Here is a 17186-nt window from a genome sequence, read left to right on the forward strand (position 1 = left end):
TTGCTCGCAGCATCAGTGCAAACTCTGCTCAGCATGCGATCCTGCTGGCTACCCTCAGCCGCAGGCTAGTGGATTCTCCTGTCCTATAACACCACCGTTTCCGCGCTACAAATTTCATCATCTCGAATCAGATACCACGCTGAAAGCTCTGGAGCAAAAAGAATAGGCTCAGCTCCCCGCTTTTCCCCGCCGCAACCGCGGCCGCTTTATGCCGTCTCGATCGCCTGATCGATAACGAATAACGATCCTGTCCTCTGGACACCTCGCATCGCATGCATGCCGTCCACGGAGGCAAAAGTCAAACGGCTCTACATTATTCCCTCTCCACTTCGTTATTATCAGCAATCTTAAAATTCCATCTCACATCATCTTGTTCTTGTTCATCAGCTCTAGCCTGCCTTCTGGTTCTTCTTTCTGCAGTGCAGCCATATATATATGGCAGCCGAGCGCTGAGCTTTCGTGCAGCGATCGAGTTTCAGTTTCAGGTAGACTTCAGGCAGAGCATCAATGGGGGCGTCGACGTCGACGTCGCGGCAGGAGACGCCGCCGTCCGACTCGTCGCGCGCCGGAGACGGCCGGGCCGTGGCGGTGGTGGCGAGCAGCGCTGCCTCTGGTACTGGTAGCAACAGCAACCAGGCCCAGTCGAAGAGGGCGCCGCTTCCTCACAAGTTCCATGAGATAGTTGCGCAGGCGGCGACGGGCGTCACTGCTGCGGCTGCAGCCGAACTGGAGGATCAGGCGTACAGCACAGGTGTCTACCTGGCTGGCAAAACGAAGGTAAGTTTCAGGCACGAACACGTATACTCCTGAACCGATCGTCACTGCAGTGCTCACCTGTTGGCGCCACGATTGATGGTGATGCAGAAGTACTGGGTGCACGAGAAAACCAGGTGCAACTGCTTCATGCTGTTCGCGAGAGCACTGTCCATCACTTGGAGCGATGATCCCAGTTACTGGATCTGGCATCCCGTCAAAGAAACAAAGTACGTACTGCTTCAGCAATTAAACATGCATGCTCAATTCAAGTCTTGTTTGTACACTGGCTGACTTTTGCTCTGTTCTGATCTCTGAACCTGCTGCTGCTGGCATATGAAAACCAACTACGCAGCGACTCCGAGATCGAGGCTGCGTCGCTGCAGAACGTGTGCTGGCTGGAGGTGCACGGGAAGCTGGAGCTGTCGCACCTCACGCCGGGGGCCAGCTACGACGTCGTCTTCCAGGTGATGCTCACGGAGCCGGCGTACGGGTGGTCCGTGCCGGTGAACCTGCGGCTCAGGTTCCCCGACGGCACGGTGCAGGAGCGGAAGGAGAAGCTGCAGGAGAGGCCCACGAAGCAGTGGCTGGAGCTCAAGGCCGGGGAGGTGAAGGCGCAGCCGGGGGGAGTGGGACACAGCGGCGAGCTGGAGATCTCCCTGTTTGAGTACAGTGGGCACTGGAAGAAGGGGCTCCTCATCAAGGGCGTCAAGATCGTCCCAAAGGAGTGATTACGTGCCATTTGTTTCATTTCGCTTTTATTTTCCTGTCAGGGTCAGGGTGTGCCAAAAGCCCAAAAGAACTTCGAAGATCGATGAGATACGTGAAATAATGACGTGTGAGGCACTGCATATTTCAAGGTTTCGCTCAATCGCAAGAAATATATAAAAAAAATTCTTACAATTGAAATGAAATAATCTATGGCCTTGTCAACTCAACTTACGTGTGTTGGAGTGGATTAACTTCTATTTTACACACCAGTACACGTAAATTAAAGTGGATACGAGTGTATCCAAACAAATCCTAATGTTACACAAAAAGTTTTGTCCTCTAATAATTTGATCAATGTACAAAAATTCCACTCAACCTTCCATACCGGCCCTATGCCTTGTGCACTTTGTTGTCCATGCTGATCACCAACCAGTGGCGGGGTAGAAATGCAATTTTTCTGTTGTTAGAAAGGACCAAATTTTGATTTCTTTTTTCCAATGGTAACTGCATTAGCTTAGTAGGGTTTTGCCCCAAGCCTCTCCGTGCCTCAACCATCGCTGACGTGCCGCGCCCTGTGGATGTGTCGTTTACTGGCCGATCAGCAATGTCAAATGCCTCTTGCTCATGTCTCCTAGTTACTTTCCTATGTTCCTAATTATAAGTTGTTCTAATTTTTCTAGGCATCTATGTTTTTGCTATGCACCTAAATATAGGTTCTACAAATATAATAAAAGTTATGTATTTAGAAAAAACATGACGATTTATATTTTAGAATGGAAGGATAGTATTTAAGGTTTATTTGCTTAATCCGTAGAGAAATGGACTAATTGAGAGAAAAAAGGGAGGCTGAAGAGTAGTTGGAGACGTGAACCGAGCAATAGCTTGGTTGCTAGGTTTCAGGTGGTGGAACCTATCAGAGTTCAAGTCTTGACTTAGTCTGGGTGTTTGTATTTTCTTAAATTTTGGATATAACGACGCTATTGTTTCAGTAGCAGGTGACACGTATCTGTCAATAGCGAGATATCTGTGGTAACTCCAACTCTGTTCTTTTAGAGTTGCTCGTAGAGATAGGGCACACGTATGTTTATAGTGGCGTATATGAGTGTCTTTATTTACACTCTTCTGTGAGTTTTATTACTTTGGTCGGCATGGGCCTTTTGTTGTTGAGGAGGTAGCGAGCGTCGGTACCTGCATCGATAGACGTGAATAATCAGTTCCCATAGATACAAACGTGAATAATCAGTCCCCGTTCGGTTTTTTAAACTATATATATATATATATATATATATATAACTACTATCCTGTAGCTGGCTACAGAATAACTTATTCTGTAGCCACTTTGAGTTATAATAATTACTATGTTAATTTACGAGATTATAGTAACTCCTTACTAAGTGGTTTAATATAACGTTATGGTAAATATCCCCATGTGTTATAGTAACCCAACTATCGTAAATATGTATTGACATTATGGTAAATTAGTATATAAAATTATAGTAAATGGAGGTGGCTACAGAATAACTTATTTTGTAGCCGGCTACTGAATAGCCTCTCCCTATATATATATATATATATATATATATATAGCGAGGCAGCTGCATTTTTCAATGACACCTCTCAGAAGTAGGCGAAGAGAACGAGCTCCTGGCACACCGCACACGGCCATGAGCGCTCGAGAAGAGTCGCGGCGGACGCACCGCCCCATGTAGTCCTCGTCTGCTTCCCGAGCCAGGCCCACCTGAACCCTACGCTCCGCTTCGCCAAGCGCCTCGCGGCCAAGGGCCTCCTCGTCACCTGCTGCACCACCTCCGGCGTCGGCGCCTGCCTCGCGGCCGCCTCCTCATCGGGGATCGTGTCGACCGGCGGCGACGGCGTGCGCGTGGGCAGCGGCCGCATCCGGTTCGAGTTCCTGGACGACCACGGTAACGAGAAGGACGACCTCATGCGGTACTTCCAGACGTCCGCGCCGGCAGCGTTCGCCGAGCTGCTCGGGCGCCAGGCCGAGGCGGGGCGGCCAGTGACGTACGTCGTCGGCAAACCGTTCCTTCCATGGGTGGTCGACGTCGCGGCGGAGGCGGGCGTCCCCGCCGCGGTGCTGTGGGTGCAGTCGTGCGCGGTGCTCTCGCTCTACTACCATTACGCGCGCGGGCTGGTGGAGTTCCCGCCCGAGGATGACACCGACGCGCGGGTCGAGCTCCCGGGCCTCCCGCCGCTGTCCGTCGCCGATGTGCCGTCGTTCCTGCTCCCGTCGAACCCGTACAGGATGATCGCCGACGAGATACTGGGCCAGTTCCGCAACGTGGACAAGGCGGCGTGGGTGTTCGTCAACTCCTTCACGGGGCTCGAGCGCGACGTGCTCGCCGCGCTCCCGGGCGTCACGCCGCGCCCGCCGCAGCTGATCCCCGTGGGCCGGCTCATCGAGCTCGAGGAGGACGGCGCCGCGGTGCGGGGTGACCTGATCAAGGCCGCGGACGACGACTACGTGGGGTGGCTGGACGCGCAGCCGCCGCGCTCCGTCGTGTACGCGTCGGTGGGCAGCGTCGTGGTCCTGTCAGCCGAGGAAGTCGCCGAGATGGCGCACGGGCTCGCGTCCACCGGCCGGCCCTTCCTGTGGGTGGTGCGGCCGGATACCCGCCCGCTGCTCCCGGAGGGGTTCCTGAACACCGTCGCGGGATGCGGCATGGTCGTGCGTGGAGCCCGCAGGAACGCGTGCTGGCGCACGCTGCCACTGCGTGCTTCCTCACGCACTGCGGCTGGAACTCCACGCTAGAGACGGTGGCCGCCGGCGTGCCCGTGGTAGCTTTCCCCTAATGGGGCGACCAGTGCACGGACGTCAAGTTCCTGGTGGACGAGCTCAGGGTGGACGCCGCCGTGGCGGGGCCAGAGGCCGACGCCATGCTGTCCAGCGCCAGGCCGTGGAGCGCGGTAGCCCGTGCCGCCGTGGCGCCCGGCGGGTCATCGGACCGGCACGTCCAGGAGTTCGTCGACGAGGTTGTGCGGCGAGCGTGTGGAAGGCAGCCAGACGAGGTTACGATGAGCGGGTAACCTGTCCTTACTCCACGTACACAGGCCCTCAAGATGTTAATTGCTTCCATGTCAGCTCATTTGGAACGTGAGTTTTTTTTCTATTTCTTTTGTTATTCCTGTAAAAATAAATTGATTCATATTATAAAACTCCTATGTAATTTCTGTGAAATCCTGTATTTCAAAGGACCCTTTGTCTGTTAGATGCCTATCTACTTTGTTGTTGCAAGTGAATGCTAGATCAGTTGGTCTGGCTGTGCGCTTTGCACCCTGCCGTCCAGAGTTTGACCCCCCACGAGGGCGGATTTGTTGGTCGGAGGAGGCGCAGTTTATCTGCGCGTTGAAAAAAATTCCCTCGTCTGCCCCACGCCAAATCATAGGTCTAAGGATAGATGTTCGGTCTTCTTCTTAAGCACAATGCCCGGGGCTGCCTTACCCCCGCGGGTCGAGTTTTTTTTTATCTACTTTGTTGTCTGCATGAAAAAATACAGATCCGAAGAGCCGTTTGGTAGTTAGGGATTCTAGTTTCGGTCTCTTGACACAATTTGGAAGACAACCAAACATAAAAACAGGTTCTAATATCAAGAAAAGCCAAAGATCCCCATCAACCAGGAGGTGGTTATCAGTTTTAGAGATACTCTATCTGTCCTAAAATAAAGAGATCCCGAGTTTAAAATTTTTAACAAAATTTAGATATTCTACTAGGTTCTTATAAACGCCTGCCCCGCTCTCCTCGTCTTTATGGCAGGAAATACTTAGATTTCTTTTAAACATGGTGTCACACAAAAGAGTCGTCCTCTTTATTTGCCTTAGGATCACTTGAAGACCTTATATTTCAAGACATAAGGAGTAGAACAGGACTGGAAAACCATAAAAATGGGATTTCTCATAATCCAGAAATCATTTCTTTTAATCCAAATTAAGCTATCATCCTAGTGGTTTGAGTTTTTTTTTTAATTCCAACACACGTTTGTGCATAGGGCATTTTTTGATCCGCTAGAGCTAGTTATTAGTTAGAGCTAAAAATTAATCTAAATTAGTTGAGGTTGGCTAATAACTAGTTGAAGGATTGACTAAAAAATTAGCTCATCTATTACTATACTATCTGGATAGACTAGAGCTAAAAATTAGTTAGCTAACAATTAGTGCTATATATCAAATAGATCCTGTGTCTATGTACTTCTTATGTGCATGAAAAGATACAACCCTGAAGGGCTAGTTAAGTAGGCTTTTCCATTTCTGTTGCTTGCATGAACCGGAAGCAAACACATGTAGTTGCAGAAGAGATACCGAGAATCTCTACTAAACAGTTTCTTACTTTCTACTAAACAGTTTTTTACTTCCATTAATTAAAACAATGTATCTAGAAAAACTAAAACCATCTTACAGTTTTAAACGGAAAGAGTAGTAAACATAAGGAAGCCCCGTTTTGCAGGGGTTCCATTCCTTGGATAGAACCTGATTCTAAATCCCTGAGGAATAAGGCTGCTGTCTAGTCTGTAGAATATGTCACAAAATCGTTTGGTAGAGATACTCCTACTATTGAAGAGGAACAGTTTGAAGGATTCCTACCAAACAGGACCACGATTTCTGAAGTTCTAGAGACCATTTCTTCCAGGAAACCGAACTCCTGCAAAAAAAAAAGGAGCCTAAATGCGGCGGATTTAACACCACATCAACCAAGGGATCGACGGATAAGTAGCCTAATTTTTTCTGTTCATTTTTTTCTTAGACGAGGAAGCTCCGGTATGTGCCGAACTGAATAGTGCATGGCGAAGCTTCACTTTTGCGTTGAATTCATGTTTTCCACTAAAGGTCCTGCAAGAATCGGTTCCGATTCTCTTTACAGCTAGAAACACTTCCAAACGGTCAAACACGATACTGATTCTAGGTAGAAACGTTTCTAGTGATTCTCTCTTTTTGTACTAGGAGATTTCTTGCGTTCCCACATCTCATCTAATCTAGAAATATTTCTATTGATCCTCTTTGAGTAAAACCAATTAAAATTGGTTGCTTTTGATTTGATCTTCGCGCATAAAAAATTAACATTTTTTTTTTTGCAAAACCTATACATTTTATGATTTTTTTCATGTAAACCAATGATTTTTGCCATCCTTCAAGAATCAAAATCCGACCAACTTGCCAAACGATTTGAGAAAGCGATTCTGATTCACCAGAAGAAACTGAATCCGAAACGTTTCTGAGAGAATCACGCCCTAATTGTACAATTGTGTTCCTGATTAGTTGGTGTTTCATCAACTAGTCTACCTGTCTTTATGTCTGTATATCTGCACAGTGTGACATCAGAGACCTGTCCAAACCTCCAAGGACTCCAAACCGCCACGCCACCCCACCACATGAGGTTTTCTTTTCTATACTTGTTTTTAAACGCCAACATTTCTTTGCTGCGTGCAGCACGAAAGATTAAAAAATTTGGAAAACTGTCCAGAGCCAGAGTATTTTCTGCAGGTCGTGTACCACGGATAAGTGTGATCCATCCTTACCAGGATATAAATGGCCAACCGCCCAACCTACTCGATCCTCCATTCAAGTTCAACGGCTATCCAATTTTCTTTTTTTTTTTTCTAAAATGAAAAATACACTATCCATGTTTACGTCATAGGGTCCTGCAATTTCAAGCGATAGGTTAGTCAACTCCCGGCAGCCGAGCCGTAACATTCATGCTTCTTTTTAATGGCATATGTGCTCCACACGTTTTCGAGAAAACAAACAGCCACTATTCAGGGTGTTTGTTTGTACTACCTACGTTCTGAAAACGTTACAGTCCGTTCTATCCTTAGTAAAACTATCTAAAATTTGATCAAATTTATAAAAAGGAAAGTATTAATATTTACGCCACTAAATATATATACTATAAAAATATATTCTATAATGAATATAGTTGACAACTTATTATTAGTGTCAATATTTTTTTATAAACTTAGTCAAATTTAAAATGATTCAACTCGATACGGTACTATCCTATAATTGCATTCTTTTCATCCAGGCAGAGGGAGTATTCTCCTTTCGTTTTGTTTATTATTTTTTTCATTTGGATTATATTACTACCACTACCGTGAATTACGGGGGGTTAGGGATTGCTAAGCTACAGCCTGCAGCCCAGCATTGCAGCAGGACATGATGTAGGTAGTGACGTAGAGGTAGCTCAACTGTATCGATGGTCGGTAGCTTCTAAAATCCAGATAAACTCTTGAAATTACTCCCCAAAACGTCTTTTGCTTTATAAGCCCCAAAAGTCTAGGGCATGGTTACTGTCAAACCGAGATATTGCTAAATACCCAATCTGCTGGCGGCTGGCCAAAGTTGATTATTGAACAAGTGGAACATGTTGGCCTGTAAAATGTGGCAACGAATGTGTTACATCACAGCAAGAAGAATGCGCAGCCAGGTCGTCTTCACCAATCGAGAGACAGTAACCAATTCTAAAATGACTGAATGCTATCTATAGGCTTGGGCATGGGCTCATCTCGCAGGAAGTGCTCGAAGAGCTTCAGGCCCTGCCGCGGACGGTGCAGGGGAACCTCGTGCCCTGCACCTCGGATCGTCACCAGTGTCAATCCCTTGTACACTTGGCACCACCCACCAACCTAAGCAAGATTCACACAGTTAGATTCCAGCACGAAGAAGGCAGTGAAAATGTCAAGGTGGATGTAATGGTGACACTGACTAACCTCTTCATCGTCGTACCAAGGATACCAGTTTGTGACAGTTGGTAGAAAGAGGGCATCAATGGAGTATCTTGTCGCGGTGAGGGGGACAACAGAATCAGCATCACCACTGCCAAATTGTCCAATGTAAGAGATTTGTAAAATCCATATCCAAAAGAACAACCACACACATTGATTTATCATAAATTTCTTATGTTAAACATCAGCAATGTTGCCACTTCCAAAGATTTAGAGTTGAGCGCAAACCATGATCTAAACAGAAACTCAACGTACCTGAAAACCCATATCCTTAAGCCTGCAGCGATAAGTTCACGGTATATAGGAAGCATCGACCTCGGCGAATCTTTCCAATAATCATACACTGGGTCACTGCAAAGAATCAGTGGTGTTTAGTGCGACTAACTAAGAAGAGGCAGCTTTGCTGGCGATCAAAAGAAATACTTGTGACCAAAGCAAGACAAAACCAGCAGAACAAACCTGCAGGTTACCCAGGGGTATGGTATTCCAGTGACATTGGCATGTAAAGCTTTCTGCACCTCAGGTAAGTTGTAGTACTTGGTGGAGTACTTCTCGGTGCAGGGATCATATCCTCTGGGCAACCAGGGCTACATTTGAACAAGTGTGATGTCAGGAGATACATGAATATGAACTATTATGCTTCACAAGTATTACACTTCCAGAAGTGTGAAATTACAGTAAGTAGTTGCACAGTTGTCAGAAAGAGTAAGATGTCATGTTTTGGTAGCAAAGCAAATATACCATTCTTCCTCTTATAAGCCTGCGCTTATGAGGTGAAGTCTTCTTACAAGTAGGCGTGTAGATGCTGTATGCATCAATATTGCCTTCCTCAGCCTCAGCAATGTCAAAGATCTTGTTGCATTCCTTCGACGCATGCTCAGATACCTCAAACTGACAGGCCAACCGCAACTTCTCATAGGTTTCATCAGAGATAAGCCCATGTGTCCACATGTACTCAAATGTGCCAATGAAGTCATGGTAATCATCAATTACCGCATTTCCAACCTACAGTATTGACTGACCACTATCATTGTGAACAGAAATGAGGAAACAGAGCATCAATAAAAGAGAAGTTCAGAGTTCTGACCATGAAGCCTTTGAAGTTTAGGATTGGCTTCTTGATGCCTTTGTTGTTCCGGTATACTAGTTGAGACAACTGAGGCACATAGTGGCCTGGAAACAGTCATCGCAACAAATTAGGCTCGAGTGTAAATGTGATTGCTGGGTGACGCTAACTACATAATCTCCATAGTAAATCACTAAACTGGCCAATTTTGACAGCAATTCACCTGCGTAGCTCTCTCCTGTAATGTAGAAATCGCGATACTTGTATTGTGGAAACCGCTCTAACCAATTCACCAAGAAATTGTACGAATCATGGGCTGCAGAAGAGCATTACCCGGAAACATCCGTAAGACGTACGGTAAGAGCAAGAATAACAGTAGGAGAATGGATACATGTAGAGCCCTAGAACTAGACAAATATCTAAATTACTCCCGCAATTCACCTGTCTTGTTGTCACCGGCAGTGTACAGATCGGAGGTGGTGTTGGAGTAGGAGTAGCCGACGCCGGCCGGCGAGTCCAAGAACAGCATGTTCGCCACTGCAACCACACAACCAGCCAGTCATCCCCACGACAAACACGCTACAGATCAGAGTAGGCGAGCGCGTCTAGGCATCAAAATTGGACCTTTATTCCAGGGGTAGGGGTTCAAGTAGAGCGTCCTGCCGTCGGCGTTGATCCGGAAGGCGCCGAGCTCCTCCGACGCGCCGTAGCCGACGGAGGAGCACCCGGGCCCGCCGTTGAGCCAGAGCACGAGCGGCGCGGACTCCGCGGGCACGCCGGCCGCCTCGATGAGCCAGTAGAAGAGGGCCCGCCCCGCGGCCGCGTCGACGGTGACGTAGCCGGAGTACATGGAGAAGTTGACCGGCGGCTGGCCCGGCAGGCTGCCGATGCGGCCCGCCTCCGCCGCAGCCGTCGCGGCCGTTGCGGACGCGGCGCGGAAGAATAGCGCTAATATGGCGGCCAGGACCGCGGCGGCCGCCATTGGCGCTCGCGGCAGGTCACTGGATCGGAGGGACAGCGCTGGTTGATGCAGAGGAGCAGAGCGCACGGACACAGACACAGAGTGATGAGGATTGGACTATTGGAGGCTTGGAGTAGAGAGCCAATGGATGGAACGGAATGGCTGCTGACTAGTAGGAGAATTTTGGGGAAGCGTGGAACGGCGCAAAGGCAAGGACATGGAGTGGTTGTTCGCTTTTGGAGATTCCGTCATTCCGGTGGTTAGTTGGCTAGGCTGGATCGTCACTCGTCAGATCGGCTGAACCATTTGGGGCGTGTTCGGTTGCGAGCCAAACCACGCAACGCTTAAAGTGCGGCTGCCACACCAACCAAAGCTGCTCTTTTGGTTCCCGTCCGTGCTTTGGCTGCCACAGATTTTTTTCCCCTGTCGTTTTGCTGGTCCTGCTCGTCGTCTAGTGTGTGGCAAGTGTGGCGCAGATTCTGGGCGCCTCGGTTGCGGCAGCGCCATACTGGGCGTGGTTGCGGCGTGGCCAACGCTGGCTGGGAACCAAGCAGCCCTTCGCATCAGTTAAGGCAGCAGCAGCCCATACCCATGCTAATGCTAATACCTTAATACTCCTTTTGTACTAAACCATATATTTATTCAAAACTCTTTTTGTATTATATTAAACAAATTATTAATCAAGATTCAATGCTACAGCTCTTTGTTAAACCTAGCCATCCGGGTTTAAGTTAGACTTGACACAAGTGTTCGTATTTTTTAAATAATATATTTGTGATATTATTTCAATATTAAGCGACATGATCGTTTTAAAAATTGACAACTTGATGGCTTTATTTAAGGGCATTATCTTATGGCCCCGTTCTGCTTACCCCATATTCGGTTTGTTCGGCTTGTTTTTTCAGCCGGAACAGTGTTTTTCTCTCGTAATAATTCAGCCAGAACAGTGTTTTCCAGCCAAGTTTCAACCTAAGATTTAGCAAGCCAAACGGGACCTATATGTTTTGTTCCCGCGCAATCATGAGGTGTCCCCAATTATTGTAACATCGTGAGATTACTAGTTGATGTCGGGGTCTTTCTTAACATGATCATGTCCCTGTGATTCATGAAAGATGATTATGTTGCATGTAGAGGAAGCTGAACTGTATAAATGTCCTCTAAAATTCAGATCAAACTTGAACTTAATCCTTAGAATGTTTGGAGTAGTTAACCACTATCGATCTTCTAACCTGCTAATGTGCCACGTGGAGATTTAAACTAGGGTGTATAAAATAAGAAAGCAAAGATACACAATCAGTTCATTTATTAGCGAGCATTATTTTATTGGACGCAATTAAGGCACGACCAGCCACGTGGAGCGTGTTCGGCTGGCTTAAAGCCAGCCGGCTGGCTTGTTTTTCCTCTCACAGAATCACTGTTCACGTCCTGCCAGAACAGTATTTTTCTCTCACAACAATCAGCCGGAACAGTATTTTTCAGTCCTGCCGAACAGGCCCGTGATTCGGTGAGCATGCGACCCATCTTTCTCCTTGCCGGCATCCTCGTTTCCACCGCTCCCGCCTGACCCGGCGCCTTGGCTGCCCCGCCCCGTCTCGCTAACACTTCCTCTATCTCTAGGTTCCATTTTGCGGAGGTTCCTTTCCTCGTTCTTTCACCTCTTTATTTTTCGAATGAGTGATTCTGGTGTGTGAGAGTAGGGTCAGAAGAAGCAGGGCTAGTAGTGAGTGATGAGACGCTTAGGGGAGCAGTGGAGAACAGTTTTTTAGATTCCACCTTATAGTATAAATGGAGGAACTCGACCCGCGGTAGGAAGATGGCCTCTAGGTATTGCATTAAAAAGAAGACATTTTCATTCAGCTCAAAAAAAAAAAAAACTGAACCTCTACCCCACCATACACAGCGCCGCCCTAACCTATGTGACCACAACCATGACCAAGGCTAGACCTTTGACCTGTGCTTTTTGGCAACAGGACAGATGAGGGATATTTTTAATACCAACCTAAAAATCCGCTCCAACTGGGAGTCAAATTAGAGAACTGATGCTCGTCAATTCCTTGCTAAAATCTAATTGTATTTTAAATCTTTATTGGCAGGTATCCGTAGAATCCGCTCCAAAGAAACTAGCCAGGAGTGAAGCTCTACCAAACTTTATTTAGAACTTCTGGAGCGACCACTATCGATCTTCCAACATGAAAGTGTGCCACGTGGAGTGGTATAAAAATAACTCGAAAGCAAAGATACAATCATCAACTCATTATAGCCATTTTACTGTGCTTATTTCTGAAAGTCACTCGTGAAACAAATTAAAAGGAGTGCAACGTTTGGCCAACGTCAATTATTGATTGGGGACGACAGGTGGAAACATACATGCATGTCCACCTGAAAATGTGGTGGCGAATGTGAAGATGGCTTGCCAAGTCCGGCCTTATTCATCAAGCCAAGCGAGACACAACAAGTTCTAGAACGACTGGACGCTCTCAACAGGCTTGGGCATGGGCTCGTCTCGCAGTAAGTGCTCGAAGAGCTTCAGGCCCTGCCGTGGACGGTGGAGGGGAACCTCGTGCCCTGCACCTCGGACCGTCACCAGCGTCAAACCCTCGTACACTTGGCACCATCCACCAACCTGCAGATATGATCGTCCACACCATTACAGACATGGTTAGTGTATGTTGCTGAGAGAGTAATGGGACTGTCAGTTTTGATGTAGTGGTGTCCCAGACTGACCTCTTCATCGTAGTACCAAGGATACCACTTTGTGATCGTTGGTAGAGACAGCGCATCAATGGAGTATCTTGTCGCAGTGAGGGGGACGACAGAGTCAGTATCGCCGCTGTAAATTGTCCAGTGTAAGGGAAGATTAAAATCCAGACTCATTTACCAATCCACTGTACTACTCAAAGGTAAGCCATGCTCTCAACGATAGAAACCCAATGTACCTGAAGACCCATATCCTTAGGCCTGCTGAGATAAGTTCACGGTAAATAGGAAGCATGGACCTCGGTGAATCTTCCCAATATTCATATAATGGGTCACTGCAAATATTCAGTGGAGTTGAGTGCAAATTATCCGACCTAAAATTAAACAAGATGAAAGCAGTTGAGCAGACCTGCAGCCTATCCAGGCATATGGTATTCCAGTAACATTGGCATGGAAAGCTTCCTGCACCTCAGGTAAGTTGTAGTAGTTTGTGAAGTACAGTTCGGTGCAGGGATCATATCCTCTGGGCAACCAGGGCTACATTTGAACAAATGTGCAGTCAATATGCATGAGCTGATAAATCTAGATATTCTCACAATAATCAGAAACATTTAGCCTTTAATTTGCTACACTCTAATCATATTCGTCAATAATAGCCATTGGATATTCTTTTACATAAAGGGGTTCTCTACCATTATAAAAGTACATAAATTAAAGTAACCCTTGCTTTGTATCTACATTACCTAACTAGACTATTATAAAAGATAATATAAAATATCTAATTAAATTTACATCTCACTCACATATACCGTTAGGCACATATGCCTTTATGAAAGATAACATAAAATAAGACCCTTAATTTGTATCCAAATTACCAACTTCTATCATTATAAAAGTAACCTACAATATCCCCAAATCTATGCCAAAATGCCAATAAAAGCTAATTTGGAAAATAATTCGATCAATAACCATAAAGTATGTTTTGTAAGTTTCTAAATCACACACTTTTATCTTCGTTAAATTAAAAGTAAACATAAATTCTATGTGCCAGCGACCAAGTAAACAAGCATACATGAGGATAGATATTTATTTTAATAGTTTACCAATTGTGGAAAAATGTTCCCTTAACAAACAACATACCAATTACACTGACGACTCACTTTAAATTATATCAGTAATCATCTATGCTAATAAATTTTGTAAGTTATTTAAGTTATACTCCACTACTCCCTCTCCATACTAAAAAAATGAAGTCGTTTTGGACAGTGATATGGTCTCCAAAACATAACTTTCACTACTTATTTTTTTATAAAAATATTTATCAAAAAGTGATATATGTAATTTTTTATGAAAGTATTTTTCAAGACAAATCTATACATATGGTTTTTATATTTCAAACTCAACAACTTAAAAGTTATTCATGATTTATATTCTCAATGTTTGCCCCAAGCCTTGTCCAAAACGACTCCTTTTTTAGTATGGTGGGAGCATATAAGTTTTGACCTGAACATTATGACATTTCAAATACTGCTAATTTAATTCTAGGTACTCTATTTTTATATAGTAATATTACCACAATTGTGATTTTTCAACCTAGCAAATTCAATGTCTTGAGTACTGTGGTGCATGCTAAAATGGTTGTTTATGCCATTTAGTAATAAAGAATGTACTCCACCCATTCCAAATTGTATGTTGTTTTTTTAGGTGCTTAGCTTTTACTATACATCTAGATATAGTCTATAACTATAATATATATTTTTTCATAAAATATAAGATTTTTTTGAATAAAAGATATAATAACCACTAGTGTCACAACTTAACACATGGAAAAATTGCTACAACTAATAAGATCACAAATGAGAGCCAAAATATAGATTTGTAATCTCACAAAATGGGATGCAACAAGACCTTATATAACTTAAGCTTACTCATAGAGGTGCAATACAAAAGATGACAACATATATCTTAATGTTGCTAACTAGAGGTCCACAATGAAGGCGCAATACAAAAAAAAAGCTTAGAAATTCTCATAATAATAAGAAACATCTATCTATTAATACAATCAATTTTAAACATCATAAATAATAACAACAATTGGATATATTTTATTTTCTAAACAAATGTCCACTATTGTTATAATGGAAAACATAAATAATCATCTAAACTACATATAAACCACCAACCTCTGCCTGTACGAAAGATAGTTTAAACTAACCTCTAAATTTCTTTTAAATTACACGCATCTAACCTTATGAAAGACATTACAAAGTAACCCTTTAATTAGCATCTAAATTACCTACATCATATCTGTCATTGCAAATACATAAACTAACATATCTCTCAAATGAATATCTAAATTAATGATGTAAGCTATTATGGAAAAAAATTTAATAACCATAAAGTGCACTATGTATGTTTCTAAATTGCCTAGTTAAACCACTATTAAATTCAAAGTAAATATATATGCTATGTGTCACAATGTATACCAAGTATACATGCATACATTAGTGGTAAATACATATTTTTATAGTTTATCGATCGTGAAAAGAATGCTCCCTTAACAAACCACATACCAATGAAACTGGCAATTTAATTTAAGTTATATAAAAACTCTATGACAATAAATTGAGTAAGTTATTGTTTTAGATAATAATTTTATATATTTCGACTAAAACATTATGACATGTTAGTGCTGGTATTTTAATAGTAACCATCTTACTTCTATTTTATAAAACAATACTATTGCACATATGGTTCTTTGATAGAGGAAATTCAACTCTTGAGTGTAGTGGTGAAGGCTAAAACAACTATTCACGCCATTATAGTAACTAAGAGTGGAGTCTAAGACCTAGATTTCTTTTTTTTAATAAAATATAAAATGAAGTTTTGAATAAAAAACAACAACAACAAGAACTAAAGTTTGAACTTAACATTTGGATAAAAACAAACTAATAAGATCGATAGTTCAAAGCCAAAATATATGTTCATAATATCACAAAATATGCTAAAAGTCGATACAACTTAAGCTAATGTTTAAACTAATGGTGCAATGCAAAGAATGAAAATACATATACAATAATTGGTAAAGCTATCACTGTCGAGTAGAGATTACAGAGTATCTGACTGGGTATTGTGTTCTAAAATGGAGAGAGAGAATAAATACAATTAACTTTGATTAGTTGTACACACTAAATTTATCCACAAAATATTTAATGCTTATGCAACTTAACATTCTAGGCCATGTTGGAGCACATATTGATGAGCTACTGTAAATAATATAGTAGATAGTCAAAAAACCGTAGCGAGAATTCAGTGTACAATACTACCATTAGCTATAAGGAAACCGTAAATTTTTGTAACAACTCAAACATACCATTCTTCTCCTTATTAGCCTGCTCTTATCCAATGAAGTCTTCTTACAAGTAGGCGTGTAGAGACTGTAGAAATCAATATTCCCTTGCTCATCATAGGCAACTTCATAGATCTTTTGACATTCCTCGGAGGGGTGCTCAGCTGCATCATATTTACAGGTCGACCACAACTTCCCATAAGTTTCATCGGAGATAAGCCCATGTGTCCACCAATACTCAAATGTGCCCATGTAGTCATGGTAATCATCGGTTACCGCATTTCCAACCTAGAGCATTGACTGAACACTTTTTTTTATTTCTAACTAGAAATGAGCAAACTAATTAAGGGAGCATAAAGCAATCTAAGCTCAAGAAGTTCTAACCATGAAACCTTTGAAGCTTAGGGTTGGATTCTCAGTTCCTTTATTGTTTCGATACACTACCCGAGACAGTTGAGGGACATAGTGGCCTGAAAAAGAATCATTGCAACAAATTATGCTGGAGGTACGTATATCTAATCTCTAGATACCACTAGCTGCATAATCTCTATCACATATAGAGTTGGCAATTTTTTATGGTAGTTCACCTGCATAGCTCTCTCCGGCAATGTAGAAATCACGATACTTATACTGCGGGAACCGCTCCAACCAATTTATCAGGAAAGCATATGAGTCATGAGCTGCACAACATTAGCAAGAAACATCCATAAGAGCAAGAACAACAAGACTTGTGAAAGTGGAAAATATTTTGGAGAATCAAACTCATTTATCATCGATATTGAAACATGTATATTTACGCAATGTATAGATTTGTTTATATATTGTTGAGATACCAGTGTCATGCAACATGACACAACAGATTACTAAATCTCCTACCCCTACTGTTCCAAGTTATAAGTCACTTTGACTTTTTTTGTT

General features: G+C 43.6%; 3 protein-coding genes and 1 pseudogene across 4 annotated transcripts; 2 read left to right on the top strand and 2 right to left on the bottom strand.

The window, feature by feature from the left end:
• The first annotated feature begins 385 nt into the window (after positions 1-385).
• On the top strand, positions 386-1683 carry LOC136457726 (lectin-like). The gene is made up of 3 exons (XM_066457743.1): positions 386-777; positions 865-983; positions 1109-1683. Exons 1-3 carry the CDS (start codon positions 508-510, stop codon positions 1482-1484), a joined length of 765 nt encoding a protein of 254 aa, XP_066313840.1. The 5' UTR covers positions 386-507; the 3' UTR covers positions 1485-1683.
• A 1398-nt stretch (positions 1684-3081) lies between these two features.
• LOC136461726 (cinnamate beta-D-glucosyltransferase-like) lies at positions 3082-4574 on the top strand (annotated as a pseudogene).
• A 3112-nt stretch (positions 4575-7686) lies between these two features.
• Positions 7687-10468, bottom strand: LOC136461725 (serine carboxypeptidase II-1-like). Its single transcript, XM_066461031.1, has 9 exons — positions 9886-10468; positions 9703-9798; positions 9485-9577; positions 9283-9368; positions 8937-9200; positions 8655-8782; positions 8451-8546; positions 8181-8286; positions 7687-8096 (listed from the first exon to the last, which is right to left on the bottom strand). The coding sequence occupies exons 1-9, from the start codon at positions 10241-10243 to the stop codon at positions 7932-7934; spliced, it is 1392 nt and encodes a 463-aa protein (XP_066317128.1). The 5' UTR covers positions 10244-10468; the 3' UTR covers positions 7687-7931.
• A 1981-nt stretch (positions 10469-12449) lies between these two features.
• On the bottom strand, positions 12450-16951 carry LOC136461729 (serine carboxypeptidase II-1-like). Of its 2 annotated transcripts, XM_066461035.1 has the most exons (7): positions 16856-16896; positions 16653-16738; positions 16293-16556; positions 13329-13456; positions 13159-13254; positions 12947-13052; positions 12450-12845 (listed from the first exon to the last, which is right to left on the bottom strand). In XM_066461035.1, exons 2-7 carry the CDS (start codon positions 16653-16655, stop codon positions 12681-12683), a joined length of 762 nt encoding a protein of 253 aa, XP_066317132.1. In that variant the 5' UTR covers positions 16656-16738; positions 16856-16896; the 3' UTR covers positions 12450-12680. The 2 variants fall into 2 exon arrangements, with proteins under 2 accessions (XP_066317132.1, XP_066317131.1); XM_066461034.1 differs by lacking the exon at positions 16653-16738 and having other exon boundaries at positions 12451-12845; positions 16856-16951.
• Between the last annotated feature and the right edge of the window lie 235 nt (positions 16952-17186).

The sequence above is a fragment of the Miscanthus floridulus genome, chromosome 6 (assembly GCF_019320115.1).
Source record: "Miscanthus floridulus cultivar M001 chromosome 6, ASM1932011v1, whole genome shotgun sequence".
Classification (NCBI taxonomy): Eukaryota; Viridiplantae; Streptophyta; class Magnoliopsida; order Poales; family Poaceae; genus Miscanthus; species Miscanthus floridulus.

What these genes read in the sequence shown, in the direction of transcription:
- LOC136457726 (XM_066457743.1), top strand. Translation starts at nt 508, where the DNA reads ATGGGGGCGTCGACGTCGACGTCGCGGCAGGAGACGCCGCCGTCCGAC. An exon ending in ACCTGGCTGGCAAAACGAAG is followed by an intron (nt 778 to 864) that starts GTAAGTTTCAGG and finishes ATGGTGATGCAG; the next exon opens with AAGTACTGGGTGCACGAGAA. An exon ending in CATCCCGTCAAAGAAACAAA is followed by an intron (nt 984 to 1,108) that starts GTACGTACTGCT and finishes CCAACTACGCAG; the next exon opens with CGACTCCGAGATCGAGGCTG.
- LOC136461725 (XM_066461031.1), bottom strand. Translation starts at nt 10,243, where the DNA reads ATGGCGGCCGCCGCGGTCCTGGCCGCCATATTAGCGCTATTCTTCCGC. An exon ending in TACCCCTGGGTAACCTGCAG is followed by an intron (nt 8,547 to 8,654) that starts GTTTGTTCTGCT and finishes GATTCTTTGCAG; the next exon opens with TGACCCAGTGTATGATTATT. An exon ending in TTAAGGATATGGGTTTTCAG is followed by an intron (nt 8,287 to 8,450) that starts GTACGTTGAGTT and finishes ACAATTTGGCAG; the next exon opens with TGGTGATGCTGATTCTGTTG.
- LOC136461729 (XM_066461034.1), bottom strand. An exon ending in GGCTAATAAGGAGAAGAATG is followed by an intron (nt 13,457 to 16,292) that starts GTATGTTTGAGT and finishes GTTCAAATGTAG; the next exon opens with CCCTGGTTGCCCAGAGGATA. An exon ending in TATGCCTGGATAGGCTGCAG is followed by an intron (nt 13,255 to 13,328) that starts GTCTGCTCAACT and finishes GAATATTTGCAG; the next exon opens with TGACCCATTATATGAATATT.